At 42.6% G+C, this 19,637-nt stretch overlaps 1 protein-coding gene across 8 annotated transcripts in view; it reads right to left on the bottom strand.

Moving 5' to 3' along the window:
* UBE3A (ubiquitin protein ligase E3A) overlaps positions 1–16,091 on the bottom strand; it is a 50,162-nt gene extending 34,071 nt beyond the window's left edge. For 2 of the 8 annotated variants that reach the window (XM_080570499.1, XM_080570504.1), the window contains exons 1-3: positions 15,696–16,087; positions 7,957–8,024; positions 490–609 (exon numbers count right to left, since the gene is read on the bottom strand). In XM_080570499.1, the coding sequence (XP_080426625.1) occupies positions 490–509 (20 nt within the window). In that variant the 5' untranslated portion in view covers positions 510–609; positions 7,957–8,024; positions 15,696–16,087. Of the gene's footprint in view, positions 1–489; positions 610–1,040; positions 1,173–1,201; positions 1,349–7,956; positions 8,025–12,160; positions 12,251–15,695 lie in introns of those variants that run through there. The other 6 variants (XM_080570502.1, XM_080570501.1, XM_080570500.1 and 3 more) reach the window with 6 other exon arrangements.
* Between the last annotated feature and the right edge of the window lie 3,546 nt (positions 16,092–19,637).

Here is a 19,637-nt window from a genome sequence, read left to right as displayed (position 1 = left end):
CTCACTTCCAACAACACAGGGAGCAACTTCTCCATTCTGCAAGCCCCTCCTTTTACCTCCACTGTAACTCCCTAGGAGAGAAAAGTAAAGGTATGCAAGTCTACAAATTTTTCATCAATCCTCCTGGACGACTTAAAAACAACAGAACAAATTGCTTAGGTAAATACGTTAAACAATTTATACAGAATTTTAATGTGATGGTAAAAGTCACTAGAGACTTTTAAGTGATGGTTTTGCTCTTAAGAGGAGCACGATGGAGCACCACCACGCTTGCAATTTAAAAAGCAGGGAGGAAGAAACCAAGTGAGCTTTGAAATTACTCTAAGTAAAAAAGTGTAGGTCAACTTTGCCAGCTGACTTATCTTAAATAAACAATATACTTGAGTATTATTTATAGAATTAACTTCAAGTCATACAAAATTAAACATACAAAATAAATATTATTCTAATAATGACCCTTAGAAAAAACACAATATTCTTCATTCTTACCTTTTACAAGCTGTGGCCATTCGGTGACATCAGGGTGATCACAATTTTGAGTCACTGATTAAAAACCAAGTTGTCACACCAGTCCTGTGTCACGGTGGGCTAAGCATAAGCTTAACAACTCTAAATAAGTAAAAATAATTTAGTTAAACGTCCTTATAATCTATTTTCAGCCAATCTGCCACATAAAAATGCAAAAGATGTTAAGAATTAGTTTACTCACAAAATTAAGACTTACTGCGCAAAAACTTGTTCATTTTTGGATAGCATTCTATGACTGCTAGAATGCTTTACTACAGTACACACAACTGGTGAACTTGAAAATTCATCAACTTATTTTTAGTCTCTTAAAAAAAACAATAAAAAACATCTCTTGGATCAGCAGAAAGCACTTGATATAAAGAAGCATTTAAAGATTTGGAAGGATGTGTGTAAACATGAACTTTAGGTTCTAACTACAATAAAATTTGATAAATTGTTTCCCTGCTACAACTCAATTAATACTAGTTCCTTAAAAAGGCTCTGCGTTTCAAAGGGAAGAACACGTAACCTACACTCTGCTGTATGCCTCTCCCCAAAATGAAGCGAGCTAAAGCTGCGTGAAAGTTTCAGAGGAGCAAGTTTTGCTGCTGGTGGCCAGTCTTTCAGGTTAGTTGCTCTGTTTATGCCGCTCGGACCCTCTCCTCTCCCTTACGTTTTCAGAAGGGTCTTTTACCTGTCAATTGTTTCCCGTGATCTGGCTCCACCGGCTTAAATTGAAGGGTTGGTCCTTTACTTTGTCACGCAGGTGGCAGCCAATGATCACTCAGCAATACACGTGCCCAGGGCGCCCTGGGACCACCCCAGCTGATTACTTCCATGGCTGAAAAGGAACCAATTAGTCTCTTACCTACTGTTATCTACTCTAAACCAAGATTAACTGATAAAATATCTCCAAACATAACCCTCAACACTCAATATCACCCCATTCTCTCTCCCACCCAAGCTAAGGAGCTACTGAGGACCAACACACAGCTTGGCAACACCTGCAGTCATCACCATCTGGTGCAAACACCAGGAGTACATCCCACAGCATTAAAGGTTTCATCAAACAACGCTTTTGTGCTTCAGTCCAAAATACCATGAGAATCTTTCAGTAAGGTCTTAGGTTTGATGAGCAATCAAGAACTCTCAACACTAATTTGTACCTGTTGACTCATCTGAGATATGAAATTGCTGACCAAGTCCTACAATTTTCTGAAGTCTGTCAGAGCTGCTGACTTTTGCCATTATACTATGATTTGCCACTCCGCTACAAACCGCATCCTTAAAAGGGAGTGAAATTTATATTAGTTTGGAAATAATGCTTTTTAGTTTTGTCAGGTACATTTCTTGACACAGGTAAAGTGCCATTTAATTTTCAAGTCAGTAATACTGGAGTCTTCACAAGTGCAGTTGGTTTAAGGAAAGCAAAGAAGCAAGGAACTGAAAACCTCCTAAACAAAAGGGAGGTTCTCTAGTACCTAAAATTTACAGGTGTAAATGGTGGAAGTTGGACTGAGTCAATGCTAGGAGCACAGTGCAAAGGGAGAAAGTCAATGGGATCGGTTCCTCATCTGTCAACATCAAATGACAGACAGTGTAAAGATTTTCAAATTAACAGTTGTTGACCAATACCAAAAACCAAAACAAAACAAAAAAAACAAGAAACTGATGCAAAATTGAGAAGCCCGAAAGCACTGCTTTATGGCATTCTAGCAGGTTGACAACATCTGCTTTTAGGAAAGCCCTAAAGAAACCGAAGCCTATTTGTAAGGCAGTGTTTTCTTCTGTAGTCAAATCTTATTTCTTGCTGCTTTCTTAAGAACCGATGTGAAATGGCTCTGTAAAGATGCACTTAGAAATGAAAAACTAAGCTCTTTGCCCAAGTAACTTTTTGTACTCTGGTGAAAGAGGACAGTGGTGTAAGCTCTAATGCCTCATCAGTTGGGAAACCTGCATTTTGTCTGTCTGCTCTAAGCACCAGGTTCTGTTCTGAGGAGGGCTCAGTCAATCACTCCCTGTCAAGACCAGTGTCCTGCATCACCCTGGCCACCAGCAGAAGTTAACTGCAGCTGTCTTCCATTCGAGTAAAAGCACATCAGGGTAACAGGCCGACAGGAGCCTTAGCAAACTGGATTTTCCTGAGGCCATTTCATATGGAAGAAGTCATGAACTCAATCGTCAACAGTGAAGGAACACATCAAGTGCTGGTGCTGGATTCAAAACCATCCGAGTTTGGAACATTAAAGAGCATAGTCTGAGGTGATGGCTGCACAGTCATGGCCAAGGCGAGTTTGTGCCCATGCCTGACACAGACCCAGCTCTGTTAGTCAGCCTTACCAAAGCACCAAACCAAATTTACAGCACCCACGTTAAAACAGACAGTATCTGAACCGGCATGAACCTCACCAAGTTGACGTTAACTCATCCAAGCTTTGTAATGAAATTTGTATCTACAAATTGATCTTATCATGATCAGGACTCTGAATCATGGAGCTGCAGCATTTCAAAGCTGCTATATGGTACCTTAAGACTGGATTTACTGTACTGAGGTCTAAAAACCTCATGCTCCCTTTCAACAATCCAGATGCCAGCAGCAAGAAACCTTAGTGAATCATTTTCCCTCCTATCTCCTTCTCATCCTCCCTTCCCCACTTATACTCGCTATTATTCAGTCCTGTGGGACAGAATATGACTGGCCACATGACAGCATGGATGAAAATTCATTTTACTAAAACCTTTCTCTTTCGCCCATCAGCAGAGTACTGTCTGCTGGCGTTAAGAGACCGGCATGTTGAAACATGGGGTGGGCGTGAAAGAGACTACCAGAGATCCCTTATGCTGAGTATCTGTTCAAACACAGCACATCCTGACTGCTGGAACCAAACAAGGCAGAAAAAAATGTTAAAAGAGTCAGAGGACAACTTGACTAGGAAAGGGAAACCACACTGAAAAACAGACTAGCGTATTGGAAAAATGCATTGTTAAGAATGACTAGGAACTTGACCTAGGACACCTGCTTTTCTGTCACAGGTATTCCTTTACAAAAAAAACTCTGGATGTAGCTTACCTTCTCATCCTAAAGCAGCTCCAGAGCAAATATTTATTCTCAGAGCTGAGTTACTCAAAAAGATTTCTCCAGTCTTCACTGTCATAATGAGCACGGTTACAGTTTAGCCTTTTACAAACACACAGGGCAGCTGAAGGTATCGAGCATAGTTTACGCCTGTGGAATATATCCGAGAAACCTGAGATGGCTGCTAGAGGCTCTTCGGGACTGGGCATGCTCCAGGACAGGCACATCTATATCTGCTGAGTGACTATTTCAAAGACGAAGACTGAAGCAGGACTGTAGCGACCGATATTACAATTAGCAAGACAATACACAAGAACTATGCCCTCAAACCACATATCTGAAGAGCCTTGTATGGCACAGAGTGGCACTCATCAAGAGTGAGCAGGATAAGTAACATTTATGCAGTACTTGGAGATGACACTCCTTTCTCTAAGGTGCAGGTTTTCTGAAAAGAATGCTCCTGTCAGCCGAAGAAGAGGGAGGAAATAAATAATAAATCGGTGAAAGCAAGCAGTCAAGCCATGTTCAGATACTTCAAAAGCAGCTAAAAGCAACTTTGTTGCATAGCATGATGAGACCTTCTCCTTACACATTTCCCTGAATCTTAAGAGTCTGTAATCACAAACATGGGTCAAGAAGAGGCACGCAGCTTCAACAAACATAATCCAAAGCCCCACCACGGAGAACACAAGCACCCATTCATCAGTAATCAAAGAGTTGTCACCTGCATGGATTTCCTACACCTACTGTTTCCCTGTGTTATTTGACTTCCAGGTGTCCATTAGCTGTGACAGTACAGCTGCGTGGTAGCTGACACAGTATCAGAGGTCTAGGAAAACCCTTGAGCAGAGGAACAATTCTGATTGACAGCTAGGAGGATGGATGCCCTGAGAGGTGGCATTGTTAAGAACATAAGTTTCCTTTAGAAAATAATTTAAGTTTCCACCCGAGTAAGCTTCTATCCAATTTTTAAGACCATCTTTTTGACGGATGATCTAATGAGAAAGGGGTTGATCCACCAATACAAAATGTGTCATGACCTTTCTTAACTCCCAGTGCTGGAATTTGACTTGTTTATTTAAAAATATCCAGCTCTCTGGTTCTCTCTCAGGAAGATACCATGAAAGACAGCTTTCATACATTTACTGAAGGATCCCTCTGAATCCCCTTCTCCAATCTGATATTTCCAGAAGGATTCTGAGTAGCATGATGAAATGGACAGTCATCAACCAAAAGGTGTCCTCCTAACTGCCATAGCTACCTTAATAGTCCTTCAGAAAGGGAGCTGACAGCTAATGGGAATGCTGGCCATTTAGGACTTGAGATTGATTCATCAAGTGGCTTGGATAAAATTGCAGAATATTCTCCGTATCTAAGTTCAATCTTAACTGTAGCTTGCAGAAAAGAATTAAATAGGTGTGCATGAGACTTGTAACTTCTCAATAAGGTTGGAAAGAATTGCTTGTGTACTGCTACCGACACAGAAAGCATGGACAGACATAAGATTCCAGACATTTTCTTCATGAAACTTCTAGTAGGTCAAATTAACAGCTACCTTAAAGTAAAATAAAACAACCAGTAATAAAATCTGATTATATAAAACCCAGTGGAGCTGCAAAAACGAGCAGTAGGGCATTTGTATGAAGTTTTCTTCACTACTTCATAAGCTAAACCCATTCAATTGTAATAACGACAAACAAATAGAAAACCATGTGGTTAGAAGCCCAAAAGAATGGGATTCTATCATGGAAAATGCCAACCAAAAGTGACAGCTGATAATCAAACACACATATGCTCCCAGTATTAACAGCCAAAGACATACAATTCATGAACAGTTCCTGGAAAGGTGTTTGTTCATCTGCCCAAAGTACTTTAGACACATTAAAAGCTTGAGCCTATTCTCCAATTGCTCAGTATTCTTCCAAAGCATTCCAGAAGCAGCAGAAAAGAGCCACAAAGCAAGCATGAAAACAGGAGAAAGTTCCTTGTGATGAAGTAACGGAAAGAGTTTATAAAGTTAACCAAGCTAATCAATGAGACTATTGGAAGAAACTAAGTCTCTCACAGCACAGAAAATCCTCCAATTAAAAGAAAGCTTATTAAAAACACACGACTAGAAACTGCAGGTTGAAAAATTCAAATTAGTGTAGCAACACAAGCATGCAGGATAGTGAGGAATAAGTTATTTGGAATGGGGATCTGAATTTGCTATTATCTTCAAATTAAGGCTGGTGCCATTTTGGAATTTACACTTTGTTTACACAAAAAATTTTACACAATTTACAGCCAGCATTTGTTCTTCATTTTATATTTTTGTAAGATAACAGATACACTTTATTCACCTTTGTAAAAGAGGGAAAGAACTACAATTATCTTTAGCTCCTACATTTTTTTTTGCTTAGGCCATAGCTGATGCTTCTTCCACCACACAAACCCTTTCTTTTTTTTTTCCTGGAAGAACTATTTGTTTCTATCTCACTGATGTATGCTACTTCAGGCTCCCTCCAAAATTATACGTAGTTTTGAAAGGAAAGGCCCTCCTACCTCAAAAGGTGAAATACAATTGTCTACTTAAATTTGTTTTAGCAGACCTCTGTTTACTGGGCTGGTATCAGCCTAAGTTCTCTTCCAAACAATTTTTACAGCTACATTCCAGCTTTAATATTTAAACTTCTATTCCACCTATCCTTTTGCTCAAGCTTGGTTATTTTGCTTTCTTTTTCCATCCTCCCTCCTCCACGGAAAGTACCTTCCTGTTCACCACGTTCTTTAGTATCACCAGCATGTTTGTTTATGTTTCGTTCGTATTAAAACAAACAATCATGCAGTTCTGTAGCACAACCTTTAGTTTTTCTGGTATTGTTAGTATTCATTACTTGCACATTGTAGCAGATTAGAAGGGGATTCTTGTTCATCAGTTTATGAAGTGCATACCATTACAAAGACTATGTGCATACACACAGTTCCAAGTAGTTAAGCATCCAGAAAAAAAAGCAGCCAGCAGAAGTAATGGCAGTAAAGCAATAATGGCTAGGTTTGAAGAGCTGTCATACACACAACTGGTATTGAAACTGGAGAGCAAGAAGCAGGTGGGTGGTCCCAGTGGTGCTGTGGGTGCAAAAATGAATACAGACTACCTGACAGATGACTGCTGGAGTAAAGGACCAATCTATAGCATTCTCTCAGGAACATCTGGATTGTGATAACGCAACATTTTTTTGTTTTAAAAAAAACTTACTGGTTTTAATTAGCACATGCTATAGTTAAATTTTCAGTTTAGAATTGTTTTTAGCTCTTGTCTGTAGCTTCCTATGAAGTAGAACTTTATAAAAAAAAAGAGACACTCAACAACCCTTCTGTAACGTTGAGGTTTCAGAACTTCAAATGTGTTTTTATGTTAGGTGTTTTCAGAAGAAGGGTCCAGACAAACACACAGGTATAAAAATTGTATCAGCAGTTACGGAGTTCTTCCCCACATTTAAACTGCTTAAAAAAATAAGGTACCTGCATATCTTAGACATAGCTGCTGAAGTAGCCCCATACGATTTTACATGCATTAACAGACCTGTTCAATAACCTAGGAAAGTCTGAACTTTATAATATTTTTTTCTGAATTCAGAAAGTTTCCAAAAAAATCACTGTCTCAAGTTGCAGAATTCTACAGAACTTGAGCCACTACAGAGTGGAGCAGTTATTCTGTACTACCAGGTATCTCCATTGGAATGTGCCAGTAAAAAGTTAGAAAATGGGAATGAGAATAGCTACAAGTTAACATTCCAGTTTTGCTATAACGCATGTAATATTTTTGAGCTTGTTGGACACTTAAGAGTGTAGACAAAAAGAGATACAAGGTACCACAGCCTGACATTAACACTGTTGATGGAGGTTACATTTCTGTGTTTCCTAACAGTCCTGTTTGCAAATTTTGCTTACAGTGACGTTTGGTTAAATTGTTTTGTAGTTCTGAGCTTATTTTGCAAGTTATACCTAAAAACTGTGCAAGCTTGACTATAACTACGTACAACAGCAAGGAAAAAGCCTTCAGAGGAACAGCACCACTTCTTATCCAATCCATGGAGAAATAGACAAATGATAGTAGCATAACGTTGAGCTTGTAAAACAGACTAAAAGGTAATTCATCAATGTTGCAGCATCAGTATTTATTTTCTCCAGGAATATCAAATAACTCAGCTTTCCAAAAAACTACGCCTACAAGTAACAGACATCACAGTCTGTCAAAAAAATAAGAATATGGGAAAAATGAACATGTTTACCTGAATTTATTTTCAACTGTTTTTTAAATCAGGGAAAAAGTATAATCATCAGTTGCTCTAATTACTAGCATGCACACAATATAAGTTAAAACAACATACCATATCTTTCCAGAGCTGCAGAAACTTGTTCTTCCAAATTCTACAATGGACTTCTACAGTTCTTGTACCTATAATGCAAAAAATTATATTTCAGTTTTTGCAGTATGCTCCATACTAACACAAAACTCATTGTTGCTTCAAGACACCATATTCAAGAACAGCCATCCCATTGCTCACAAGTTCACAACTAAAGGAAACACATACTTTCAATATAAAGTACAACAGATAAAATACTCAGTATGTCAGGAAAACTGCAAAAGCAGAAAGCCCATACACAGAGCGTTCCTTATTCTTTCCTCTCCAGTGATGCAATCCAGTTTTATAATTCTGTTTATCCAGTTCATTACAAATATCCATTTCCTTCTCGAAGATTCTGGCAAGTTTTCTCCTCTGCCCTCCCCCTTTTATTTTTAAATTTTTGTATTAAAGACATCAGTAATTACACCATGAAAAAAAAATCAAAACAATTCATGGAGAGAACCACATCTTTGTCTTTACTGCTTAAGTTTGATAAGCATTTCTATAAAAAGTTCATTTTTAGAAAAGCTAAAATAAACAAGGGACTTATGCCTAAACTCCAAACTTTTTTTTTTTTAAACAAGCAACTAATGAGCACAGTAGAACCTAAGTAACATAGAAATAGGCATATAATTAAAGAACCCTACTGATTACTGTTTGGAAAGTTACTTATTTGGTGCAAGGTATCACATTTTCAGTGCCACGAAATGTAATACTAAATTTCTTGGCTCTAAAACTCTTAAGAACAACAAATTCAATGTAGCTGATTCAGTCTGATTTCTGACACAGATCGGAGCGTCCCCAGGAAAGAAAACCTGATCTGGTTACCTTAAGAGAACAGTCAACTTTGTCTTGCAGATGTCAAACAACAGAGGACCCATGCAGTACGGAAGGCCCAATTCCATGCCAGGGATACGAAAAGGAACGACCCCGGAGAGGCACGCTTGTGCCAGTTCAGCTCTACAGTGCTAACAGTTAGTACACAACTTCTATATTTAAAGAAAATAATAAAACAGGGCAGCCTAAGCGTTCAACGAAACAAGATTCCTATTTCAACACACAATTATGAGAATTATGTGGATTTATATATAATTAGGGTTAATAATATCATGTTCATCAGTGTGTCAAAAAAACATTACTAATATTCAGAACTATAAATTTATCTGAACAGTGACAGACAGTAACACGATTTTCCTGTTTGGAGGTGGTGCTGACGCTCCATACCATGAGCAGAAATCCAGCTGTTTTATACTGTATTTCAGCACCAGCACCAAGAAGAATTCTTCTTTCACAGCGAAGCCATTAGGCAAGCTCAGCTAGAAGGTTTCTTACAAACACGAACAGTATTTTCACATCTCATACCACAGGACTTCACTGTAATGTATGTGTATTTGTTCACGCACGCGTTCTTGTACCCACCCAGAGCAACGCCATCTACACGCAATTTACTCAGCATCCCCTAAGGTACAAAGGCACCAACTTACAGCGTGCACCGCGTACAAGCAAAGAACAGCTTGGAGAACAAGCACAAATACATTTACCTGGGATCTTACCATTACCGCCCACAAAAGGAGACCGGGAAGCAAAGGGTCCCAACGTAACTGAAGCCACGTAGTTGAAGACGGTACAGGTTATGGCAGGAGCAAGACCAGAGCAGAGGAGATGGAGACAGAAGACTTGCACATGTGGCTGGCAGCAGCAAAGAGTAACTCCAAGAGCACGAAAGCGAAGCGCCTGGACTCCCAGCTCTCCTTCCTCAGCCCTCCCACCACCAGCTTACCACCAAGGCAAGCGCCAGCCCCTGAGGAAGTCAGCAGCCTGCGGAAAGGCTCCATGAACACCAACAAAAGGGAACGTGGGATCTGCAACGCTTCTCTAACGGGAATGAAAGTAACTTCATAAAACCAGATGCACTTCAACATTTACCTCCAGTCTATTTACTAAGTAGCACTAAGCCACAGCTGCTTAAAAAAGATGCAAATGGGCACGTGTGGCTAAAAGCAAGGCTAACGCTGCTGCTTCCACTCCACATAAGGAACCCTCGATCTGTCTCATGACCAGAGCCAAGAGTGCTGCTTTTTTGTGACTGTCGTCATACATTTTCAGTAAGAAAAGACTTCGAGTCGCACTGCACATTAGCAGAGATGGCAAGCTACTGAATTCACCAACTGTAGTGTACAGAACTGCAAAAATATTTAAGAAACTAATTATAAGTTACGAAAAACACTTTACAACTCTTGTTTCTTGCCTGATGAAAGATGTAACGGTGTCACATCTATCAGGAGCTTGAATGATCATTTCTACCTTTTAAAACACACCGCACACATCAGCTGTCACAAGACAGGAACAGAAGAAAAGAATTTAAGCACGCTATCCTAAAGAAAATGGTAGGTGTTGTGCCTAGTAGTATAGATTCTCTCACACAATTTCAAATACGTAAGTTGAAATAAGAATTTCTTCTTCCACCAGAGACATTCTTAGCATGTTAGTGAAATAAAACATTATTGAAAGGAGGATGTTTGGGGGCAGATACTCAGGTCAGAAGAACCATGCAAACGGAGTATTTAATCACCATCTTACAAAGGAAAGGGCTCGACCTTTGCAATCGAGAACCATTGGCTATTTCAAGTGAAGCACTACGCCCCCCTAACAACTCCCCTGACCTTTGAACTGGAAGAATTTACAGTTTGTGTGGACAGCAAGAATGTACTTCCACGACCCACAATAGGCAAATTTTGCTACAACAGTTTGAGCGAGCATCTAGGTGCTGCTACAGCTGCCAGCGTACACTGGTGTACCTTGGACTTTCTAAGCAAAGAATAGGGTGCATGTGCGTGTTAAACCATGACAGTGGTCAGCAAGACTCTGGGCATTAGATTTCACTATGATTTAGAAAGTAATCGTCATTTGTATAGCCATATTCAGATGAAGATGAAAGCATCATATTGGAAATGGAAATTCTGAAGTAGTGATAGACATCGTAAGTATTATCTAGCTCGGTAGAAGTTTTTGATACCTTTTACAAAAGTGAAAAATACCACGCTGTAAAACTGAAATGTTACAAACATCGAAGTCATCAGCTCAAACACACAACGAACCACAGTCTCTGACCAAAGCCGAAGAAAAATCTGCCCACAAGCATGGCAGCATTTCCTGAAGCACTTTGAGCTGCAGCCTGTTCCAGGAGCTCAGCTCCTTGAAGAGCCACTCCACCGCCCTGCAGCTGCTCCCGCCTGGCCCCACAGAGCACACCGGAGCAGGGGGACACAAGTGATGCTGGGGCCCGACTGCCCAGGCAGGCCCAGCACCTCGTTACAGGTAGCTCTTGGGCCTCCCCCACGCTCAGCTCCAGAAGGTATGGAAGAGGGGCGTCTGCTTTCCACCCCCATCACTCAGTTACCCATTTCCCTGGCATCGCGGAAGGACCAAGAAGTCCCAACAGGGGTCTGTCTTCCAAAGGGAGGAAGAACGTGGTCATCTCTGTGCGGGAGATGTGAACACCTGGCCTCGCCCCTACAGTTCGAGCTCAGTCAGGACAGTGGCAGTCCTGCCACGCTACTACCAGAACGAGGAGAAAACCACGTGGACTCATCAGCACCAGCCCAACGTACGCCACCACCAAACCTAAACACCGGCTTCATGATTTCCTGCTTGTGAGCCCACTGGTTAACGTTAAGAGCCACCACGACCAAAGTATCCAGCAGGTCTGAAACAGAGACGCTGTACCTTATAGTTTTTTTAACACACTTAACTTGTCTTATTTCATTCCTTAGGCCACGACCTGCAAAATGACATCTTAAGTATGTTCTTTGATACACTAATGAATATAACATGAAAAAAATGAGTATCCTGCATGTCAAGCAGCCAACTGGTACCTCACTTTAGTTTGTGGTGAAACGTTACCACTAATTCACCTCTGGTACAACCCACCCTTGGCATCCTGCACAAGATGAGCGTGATTCTTCCAGTACATAAGCACAAGAGCACGTTTGGATGGATGCAAGCAGTAATGCTCTTTGATGAAAAGCCTTGGAAAGCCACATAATATGAATATCCTTTTCAAACCACGAGATTGCAAAGAAGTCCAAGCCTCTCCTGCACTAACTAGAAGTTCCTCTTAAAACACACGCACGCCTGCTCTAGGGAAACGCAGGTTGCTTCAAAAGCAGCAGGTCACCCCTCTTACCTAAGACAGAGGAGTGAGGGTCCAAAAGGAAGCCACCCATTTAGATCCACTCATCTGAACAACTGCAGCTTCTCCTAATTCTTCACCACCCTGTAAAACACGGGTACAAAATTCCATGCGAGGCGGTAACAGAACGAGTATCGGTAAAGACTGATTTCCACCCCCCTTCCTCCAGTCAGCAGTCTGCATAACACAGTGAAGCAGGTTCAACCTATTCAAAGTAAAAAGCAGCTAATGCTTCCTTTAAGAGATTCATTCATAAGCGGAGTCTTTGGAAGATGATATTTAATTTACAATGTAATTGTGCAAACAACAAGTTACTTTGTCAATGTGTTCTGCCACAGAAAGGTGGAACTATTCAAATTTAGTGATTTGAAGTCTGACTTGTTCGTATGTTACATTGCCAGGCAGGAATCCTGGATCTAAACACCATTTGATTTTACTTTGTTATTTTCAAATCTTTCTACTCTGAGGTTATTTTCCTGAAAAAGCATCTCACCAGTTGGTACAGCTGCTGAAGCGTGGCTTCGTTACAAACTATTACCTTCACAGCGCATTTGCTGACTTCCAGCTAACCAGCTAGGTATATTATGCACACTGCTGCTCAGACAAGCCAGCAGCCTCCCAGCTTTGGTTCACGCGCCATACGTCGCTTCATGAGGCAGTCAGGTGCTGGCTACATATACAGGAAGTTAATGCAGTAAATGTTAGTTAAGGTCAAGGTGTTTAAGGTGGCAAGAACAAAAGTCACTTCAAACACGCGATGTGCTCATTGCTGTCGTCTCTGGGACGCAAATATTTAAGCCGTGCGTACAGTGCTCTTGGGGCGGCTGGTTAGGCAAAGTAGGAGGTTAATGAAAGTAAATACCAAATTCTGAATTATTTGGTACAGACCCTGACAGCAAACTTCTTGCCCCTCTCCTTCCACATACAAGTCAGAATTCGATGACTGAAAGAAAGCCCTTTAACACTGGCTCTCTATGAAACTCGTAGCTACCTCAGATATACTGGAGACTTCAGAAAAAAACATTTAGCTTAAGGAAAATAAATAAAATCAATATCAATCATTAACTGAAGTTAAGCAAAGATCTGGACTACAGTGACCAGAAACGAAGACTGACACTTAAAATGAGATATACGCCTACATACTTTAGGAATTCCCTCCCTTTGTCCCTCAATTTCGTGTTCTATTTTTAAGAAATAGTGGGTTTTGCCTTCCAGAAGATGAATACACTGGTGCAGGCGGGAGGGGAAAAAGACATTTCCTGCTTTTATAAAAAATGAATACTCTCTGGACATTCCCTAAGTAAACTGAAACCAAAAGTAGTAGAAGCAAAAAAAAAAATAGATCTTTCCTACACAGCCAAAACTAAGATGCATATTTAAAAAATATAAACACTTAATTTGTTCCATTAAAAGTGTCATATCATGTACTACACTAAGTACTGCTTATACAAGATGTTATACGCTTAAACATGTTTATATGTTTATGACTATTAAAACCTGACTCAAAGATATTCCTGCCCCTCCTCCAAATTATACATTCAGTTAAGCAGAACCTGTGAATTCATGGAAAAACTAATGAACACGTCAACAAAGCACACAGTTAAAGTGAAATAAGCATGATTTCATGGTACAGGTACATATTTCACATTTCTGAAGCATGTTCTCTCTTACAAAAAGTGAAGCTGAATGAAAACAAAGTGAACCTGTTGTGTTTTCATAAATTGATTAGAGCAGATACAGTCTCAAGGTGCTCTAAGACTCTGGCAAGTCCCTAGATATATTTAACATGCAAAGTTTTAACTTCCATTCACACAAGATCATCATTCACATGTCTTTAAGAAGCAGCAGTAATTAAAAAAAAGACTGAAAATTGTTTGCTATTAAAAAACAATCAAAACCCACACATTAGTTTTGAACAAGCCCTGGATTGGGAGATTAGGCTTTGAAACTCACTGCTATGAAAAAGACAAACACCTCCACTATTTCAAGCTTTTTTTTTTTTTTAATACAGATGCAAACAAAAGTGAAAAAAAAGTGAAATCATTTATTTTGCCATCTAGCTTGGTGTGCTTTTATTTCTAAATACTTGGGAGAAACTTGGGTTACTGCAGTGAAGAGAAATATCAAACAGCTCTAGTAAAGAGAAAGAGAACTTATTAATTCCACTATGAAGGATACCACATTAAATAGTGAACAGAGCGAAATGGGACAGTCACAAGAAACACAGCATCTGTAATTTCGCACTAAAATTATTTCAATTAAAAGTGTTTTTCTGCCCTGTAAATCTAAACAGCAGTTCAGTTTTTTCTGCTGAGATTTGTCTGTACTGAATTGACAGAACATCCCTGTTACGAAGACAACAGTCATAAGCACTGCAAACTGCATCTGTTTTAAAAGGCAAACACATGTGAGGAAAACTATTGAATATCCATAGCAGCTTGGTGATGCACGTCTCTCGTTTTCACTTCAACACAATCACTGAACACCGAGTTTCACAGCACTTTCAGACAGGAAAAAAGTGCCTTTAACTGTTTCCACGCTGAAAGTGCACGGAGTGCTTACTGCTGCAATATTCAAATACTCTGACACCACCCAAAGCAAGTAGTTTGGGAGACCTGTAAAGTACATTTTCCAGCTGCTTGCTTTCTTTCTTTCTTGCCACCTCCACCCTGCTCCCACCCAGTCTAACAGTACAGGTAGACTTGCACTATAGCTTTTTCCTTGACGGGGAATCCCTCTCTAAGTGGATGCTGCTTGCACGAATCTTTCAGGAACTTGATCTTTTAGACATCTCCTTTTCAAACTAGTTAAAAAAATTTATTAGATGCACTGACAACACGATCACAAGGGTTTTACTTCCTTGGGAATCAAAGCTAAAAATCAGGTACAGTTTCACATCGAAGAACTTTTTGGCAGATATGCAGGAAGCACTAATCTGACGAGCTGACTGTCACGAAGCCTCAGGTTTGCACAGCCTCCTACTGAAGTAGGAAAGTTTCCGTATGAACACAGACGGAGGGACCAGCTCAGAAGTGACGTGCGAGGGACAAGCTTTGTCCCCACACTGCAACAACACCTCTCACAAAGAGGAACACATAAAAAAAATAATCCATTAGGTAGAGAGAGAAAAAAGGCAGGACGAGCCTGTAGATCACAGGTTATGGGTTGCTTACGGGAGAGTTGTGGAGCGTGTTTTGCGCCCTAAGCAGCACAACTTCCGACCGCCCGCCACCTCCCCGCACCGCGCACAAACCCTGGCGACCCGCAGCGTCCCCTCAGCGGGACAGCAGCCAGAGGCGCTCGGCGCCCCAAACCCACGCCCGGCAGCCCCCTCACAGCCGGATTTTAGGAAACGGCACGGGGACAACCTGCGCTTCCCCTCGGCCGCCTTCACCCCCGCGGCTCCCGGCCGGCCCCAGCAGCGAGGCCGGGCAGCGGCGAGGCCTCCCGGCCGCCCTCCCGCTGCTCAGGGCCGGGCCGGGCCGGGCTCCTTCCCCTCCCCGTCGCGGCCCTGCCCGGCGCTACCGACCTGGGCCTGCTGCTGCCGCCGCCGGCCGGGCTCATGCGGGGGCTGCGGGCGACGACGACGAGGAGACGAAGCCGAGGCCTGGCGGGACGTGACGGGAAGGAAGGCCGAGGCGGGCCGTGCCGGGCCGTGCCGGGCCGCGGGTGCGCCTCCTGTCGCCGACGGGCTCCTCGCTCTCAGCCCGAGCCCCGCGCCGCCATCTTGGGAGAGCGCCGATGTCGGCGCGGCGCACGCTCGGAGGACCGGCGGCGGGCGGGGAGGAGGACCCGGCGCGTCCCGGCGTGCAGCGCGCGGAGAGGAGGGGGGGAGAGGGGAGGAGGGGGCCGCGCTAGCCGCGCGGCGGTACCATAGAGTCGCCGCCCCGCTTTCCCCCCTGCCTTGTGTCGCTCGCGGGGGGAGGAGGCAGGGAGGCGGCGCGGCGCGTGCGTGCTCCGCGGGAGGGAGGCTGCCGACGCCATGTTGGAAGAGGGCAAGAAGGGTGGGGGGAAGGGGCGGAGACGATCGTGCGCATGCGCAGGTCGTGGAGCTCCTTGCTGACACCCCGGTAGACGGGGTGGTTAAAAAAGAAAACGAACAGACTAATTTGGGGCCACAAACTCTTAAAATGTTAAAATAAACTGTTGAAGCAATAAAAGTGCTTTCTCAAATGTGTGAAACCGAAGCCAAATCTTTATTCTCTGTGTGTGTTTAAGAGCTTTAATAAAACACAGCTATGTTGCCGTATTTAACTCAATATTCCCGTATTTAACTCAAATTTTAAAAGCCTCACACATGGCTCTGGGCAAGAGCAGGGGGCTTGGACTAGCACACCTGGCCCTTGCACATCCCCAGACATGTAACTGGGGTATGAAGCCTGAGCGAAATGCCCTTGGACTTCAGCGTGGTTCCAAAGCGGGGTGCATCGCTGGGCTCAGGCCAGTGTTGTGCCTCAGTGCTCATCTAAAAGGGCTCACTAAAACACGGAGTTTTGTGTCTGGAAGCCCTCTCCCACACAGTTGTGCCAAACCTGCCAATTTTAATTAGTAAAATAGCAGATTTAGGATAATGTTTATTGTGCCACGAGCTCCCTTATCACCCCAAAAATAGTAATATGGAGAAAATTGTCTGTGAGATGCAATCTCTTCCTGCTTTCCCTTAGCTCTGTTGCAGAGCCCCCGTGTCCAGTCCTTACCTCCTGCTTGGCTCTACGAGTGCTACGGGGAGCCAAGTCACGGGCTAAAGTCCAAGCAAACACCATCGTCTGCTCTCCCCTTGCCCACAGAGCCAGTCCTCTCATCACAGGCCTACTCAGCCTGCTCAGGCATTATTCATTTTCAGCAACTCCATGCTAGCTGTTCCCAGCCACCTTGCTCTTGCTCAGCCTGGAAATAACCTCCCAGAGTTTTGGGTGAAGCCTGTCAGCCCTCAGACCCCCAGATCCTCCTTGCCTTTGGTCCCTGGTAGTCTCTCGTGAGCATCACAATCGTTCAGAGGTGGTAGAAATTGGCCTTTGCAGTGATGTTGGCCACCTCTCAGTTTGCTTGGTTGCTTCCCATCTGATCCCCTGAGCTTTTATACTCACACTTCAAGTCCTGAATAACTCCATCCTCCTCTGCTGTGAGCAGCCCCTTATCTCCCCCAGGCTTCGCTGCTACCCAGAGAGATCTGGGAGCCCCAATAGCACACCTTGCCAGTAACGACAGTGCCGATGTAGTCTTTTCTAGGTGCTCTGCCACATCAGGTAGAAAAGCCACAATTTCCTTTTGCTGCTGACGGGCCTGTAGATGCCTTTATTGTCCTTTACAACCTTCAACAGTTTCGATTCCAGCCTGGCTTTGGCCTTCACAATGTTGTTGCACATTTAGGTGGTGCTCCTAAAGTCCTTGCTGGGATCTGTCCTACTCAGTCACTGCATGGATGCTTCTCCGTAACTTTTTGGAGACCTTTGGTCATCTTTGTAGTTTCTTGCAACCTTGTAGCAGGAAGGAGCAGGACTGCTCAAAATATCTAGGATAGAGATACCATGGATTTATACAATGAAATGATAATTTTATTCCTCTTTCTTTCCAAATAGTTTCTGCCACTTTTTTTTTCCTTTTTTTTTTTTTTTTTCCTCTTTCATATCATCAAGTGTATTTTTTTTTTCTGTGGAACTATTGACTGCAGTCCTGAGATCTTGTCCCAAGTTAGCAGTGGTCATCTCATGGCCCATCACTGCTCTGAGGTAGTGCTTAGAAGTGTCAGGTTTTCCTCTGAAGAAACAAGAGCGAGATATCTTAGTCCACAAATGCAATTGTGAGAAAGAGGCAGATGACAGCAGGCAGAGGAAACATGCAGTATAGAGCCAATTGATGTGGATGGTGGGGGTGGAGGTGCTTGTGTACTGCACTGACTGGATCCAGAGTTATGGGAAAAGCTTCTCTGAACAGACCATGGATGCAAAAAGTCTCAGCCTTGTTTCTTGTTCGAGGAGATGTGGGACAAATCATGTTGGCTGTGGACATGCAAAGGACAATACATCACAGAATATACTTTGAGCAAATTGCTCTGTAGCAGTAGTGCACGGATGACCAAGCTGTGTGATGGATTTCACTTCAGTTCTGCTAGGGATAAATTGCTACTTTGGGGGAAGTACTAAATCATGTTTAGGTTTTATATCACGTATTTGCAACTTTCTTTACACTGAAGTAGCTTGACTTGCCATAGATAACTATGGCCATTGGTGTCCCCAAGGTATTTCTGTTAGGAAGGGGATAATTGTACTTTCCTGCCTCATTTAAGTATTTTAAATATTCCAAAGGGCTCGGATATTGGGGCATAGACATGCTTTTGCTGCCTTGAGTGCTTTCAGTGCTGGTATAGCCAGCTGGTGGAAAGCAACTGTATCTTCCCAGCTGAGCAAAGCCTGAACCTGGAGAAATGTGAGTGGAATTCCCAGTGGAGAAGCCACTGCTGCCTGCTCCTCACTAAGCTGGGCTGCAGCTTTCAGCATGGGTGTGGGGTGCAGCTGTGGGGAACAAGTGGTTTGGCTTCCAGTGATCCCCTCCACAGCCAGGCTGCAGCGAGGTGCTTCAGTTATCTGATGCAAGTAGTGCTGGGTTAAAATGTAAAAACAATTACAGCTAATAACCTGATGGCTATGTAGAAGCCCTCTAGAAAACCTAATTTTAGCATCTGAACAATTGGAAATAAGTGTCTTTTCTTAACTGCTGGAGAAGAACAGAAACAACCTGCCTTGTCCACAGGTTGTATGGAATAGGCAGTGGTTTTCAGTGGGAGGAAAAGGAAAAATTTTCATTAAAAATAGAATTCCAAGCCCAGTTCACCATTCATGTCTGATGCTGGAGAAATGCCATCGTGAACCAGGTCTGCTGCATATTAATTTCGGTGAGGTTGATGTCTCACTTTGGAGCTTTGTAGAAGAAAATAGTTTCCTTGAGAGATGGCTTAGTGAACATAGGCAGAATGCTGCATGTATCCTTTTTTCATTTCATGTGAAAACCCCAGTACAAAGGACTCAATAATACTCTTTTTTGTGTTGATTTCAAAGAATTATCAGAGTGAAAATGAGATTTTGAAGCCCTGTAAGTGTAACACCTTAGATGATAGGCATCTTTTGTGAGCCGTCTAACTTAGTTAATCCTCTTTAGACAGAAAAAATACACTGAAGTGTTACGAGCCTTTGGGAGCCAAGCCAAATGCTTCAGCTTGCTGATAGCTGAAGACTTTATGCCTCCCTTTGCAGTTTAAAGGTAAGGAAGGGGAAAAGATCGTCAGTAACATAAAGAAATAGTGACTTAGAGCCTAGTCTGGGTAAAAGCGAGATAAAAAAATCTCTGTAGTGACTGGGTGATAGTGGTGAAAACACAGGTTGTTGCTGAGGTAAGAAGTGATGGTCTGTCATCCCATCTGTTCCTCTCTTTTTCCCTTGAGGAAATTTGGAGATGGGGACGACACTCGACTCAG

The sequence above is a fragment of the Anser brachyrhynchus genome (assembly GCF_964034855.1).
Source record: "Anser brachyrhynchus genome assembly, chromosome: 1".
Lineage (NCBI taxonomy): Eukaryota > Metazoa > Chordata > Aves > Anseriformes > Anatidae > Anser > Anser brachyrhynchus.
This window is presented reverse-complemented; position numbering and strand designations above follow the sequence as displayed.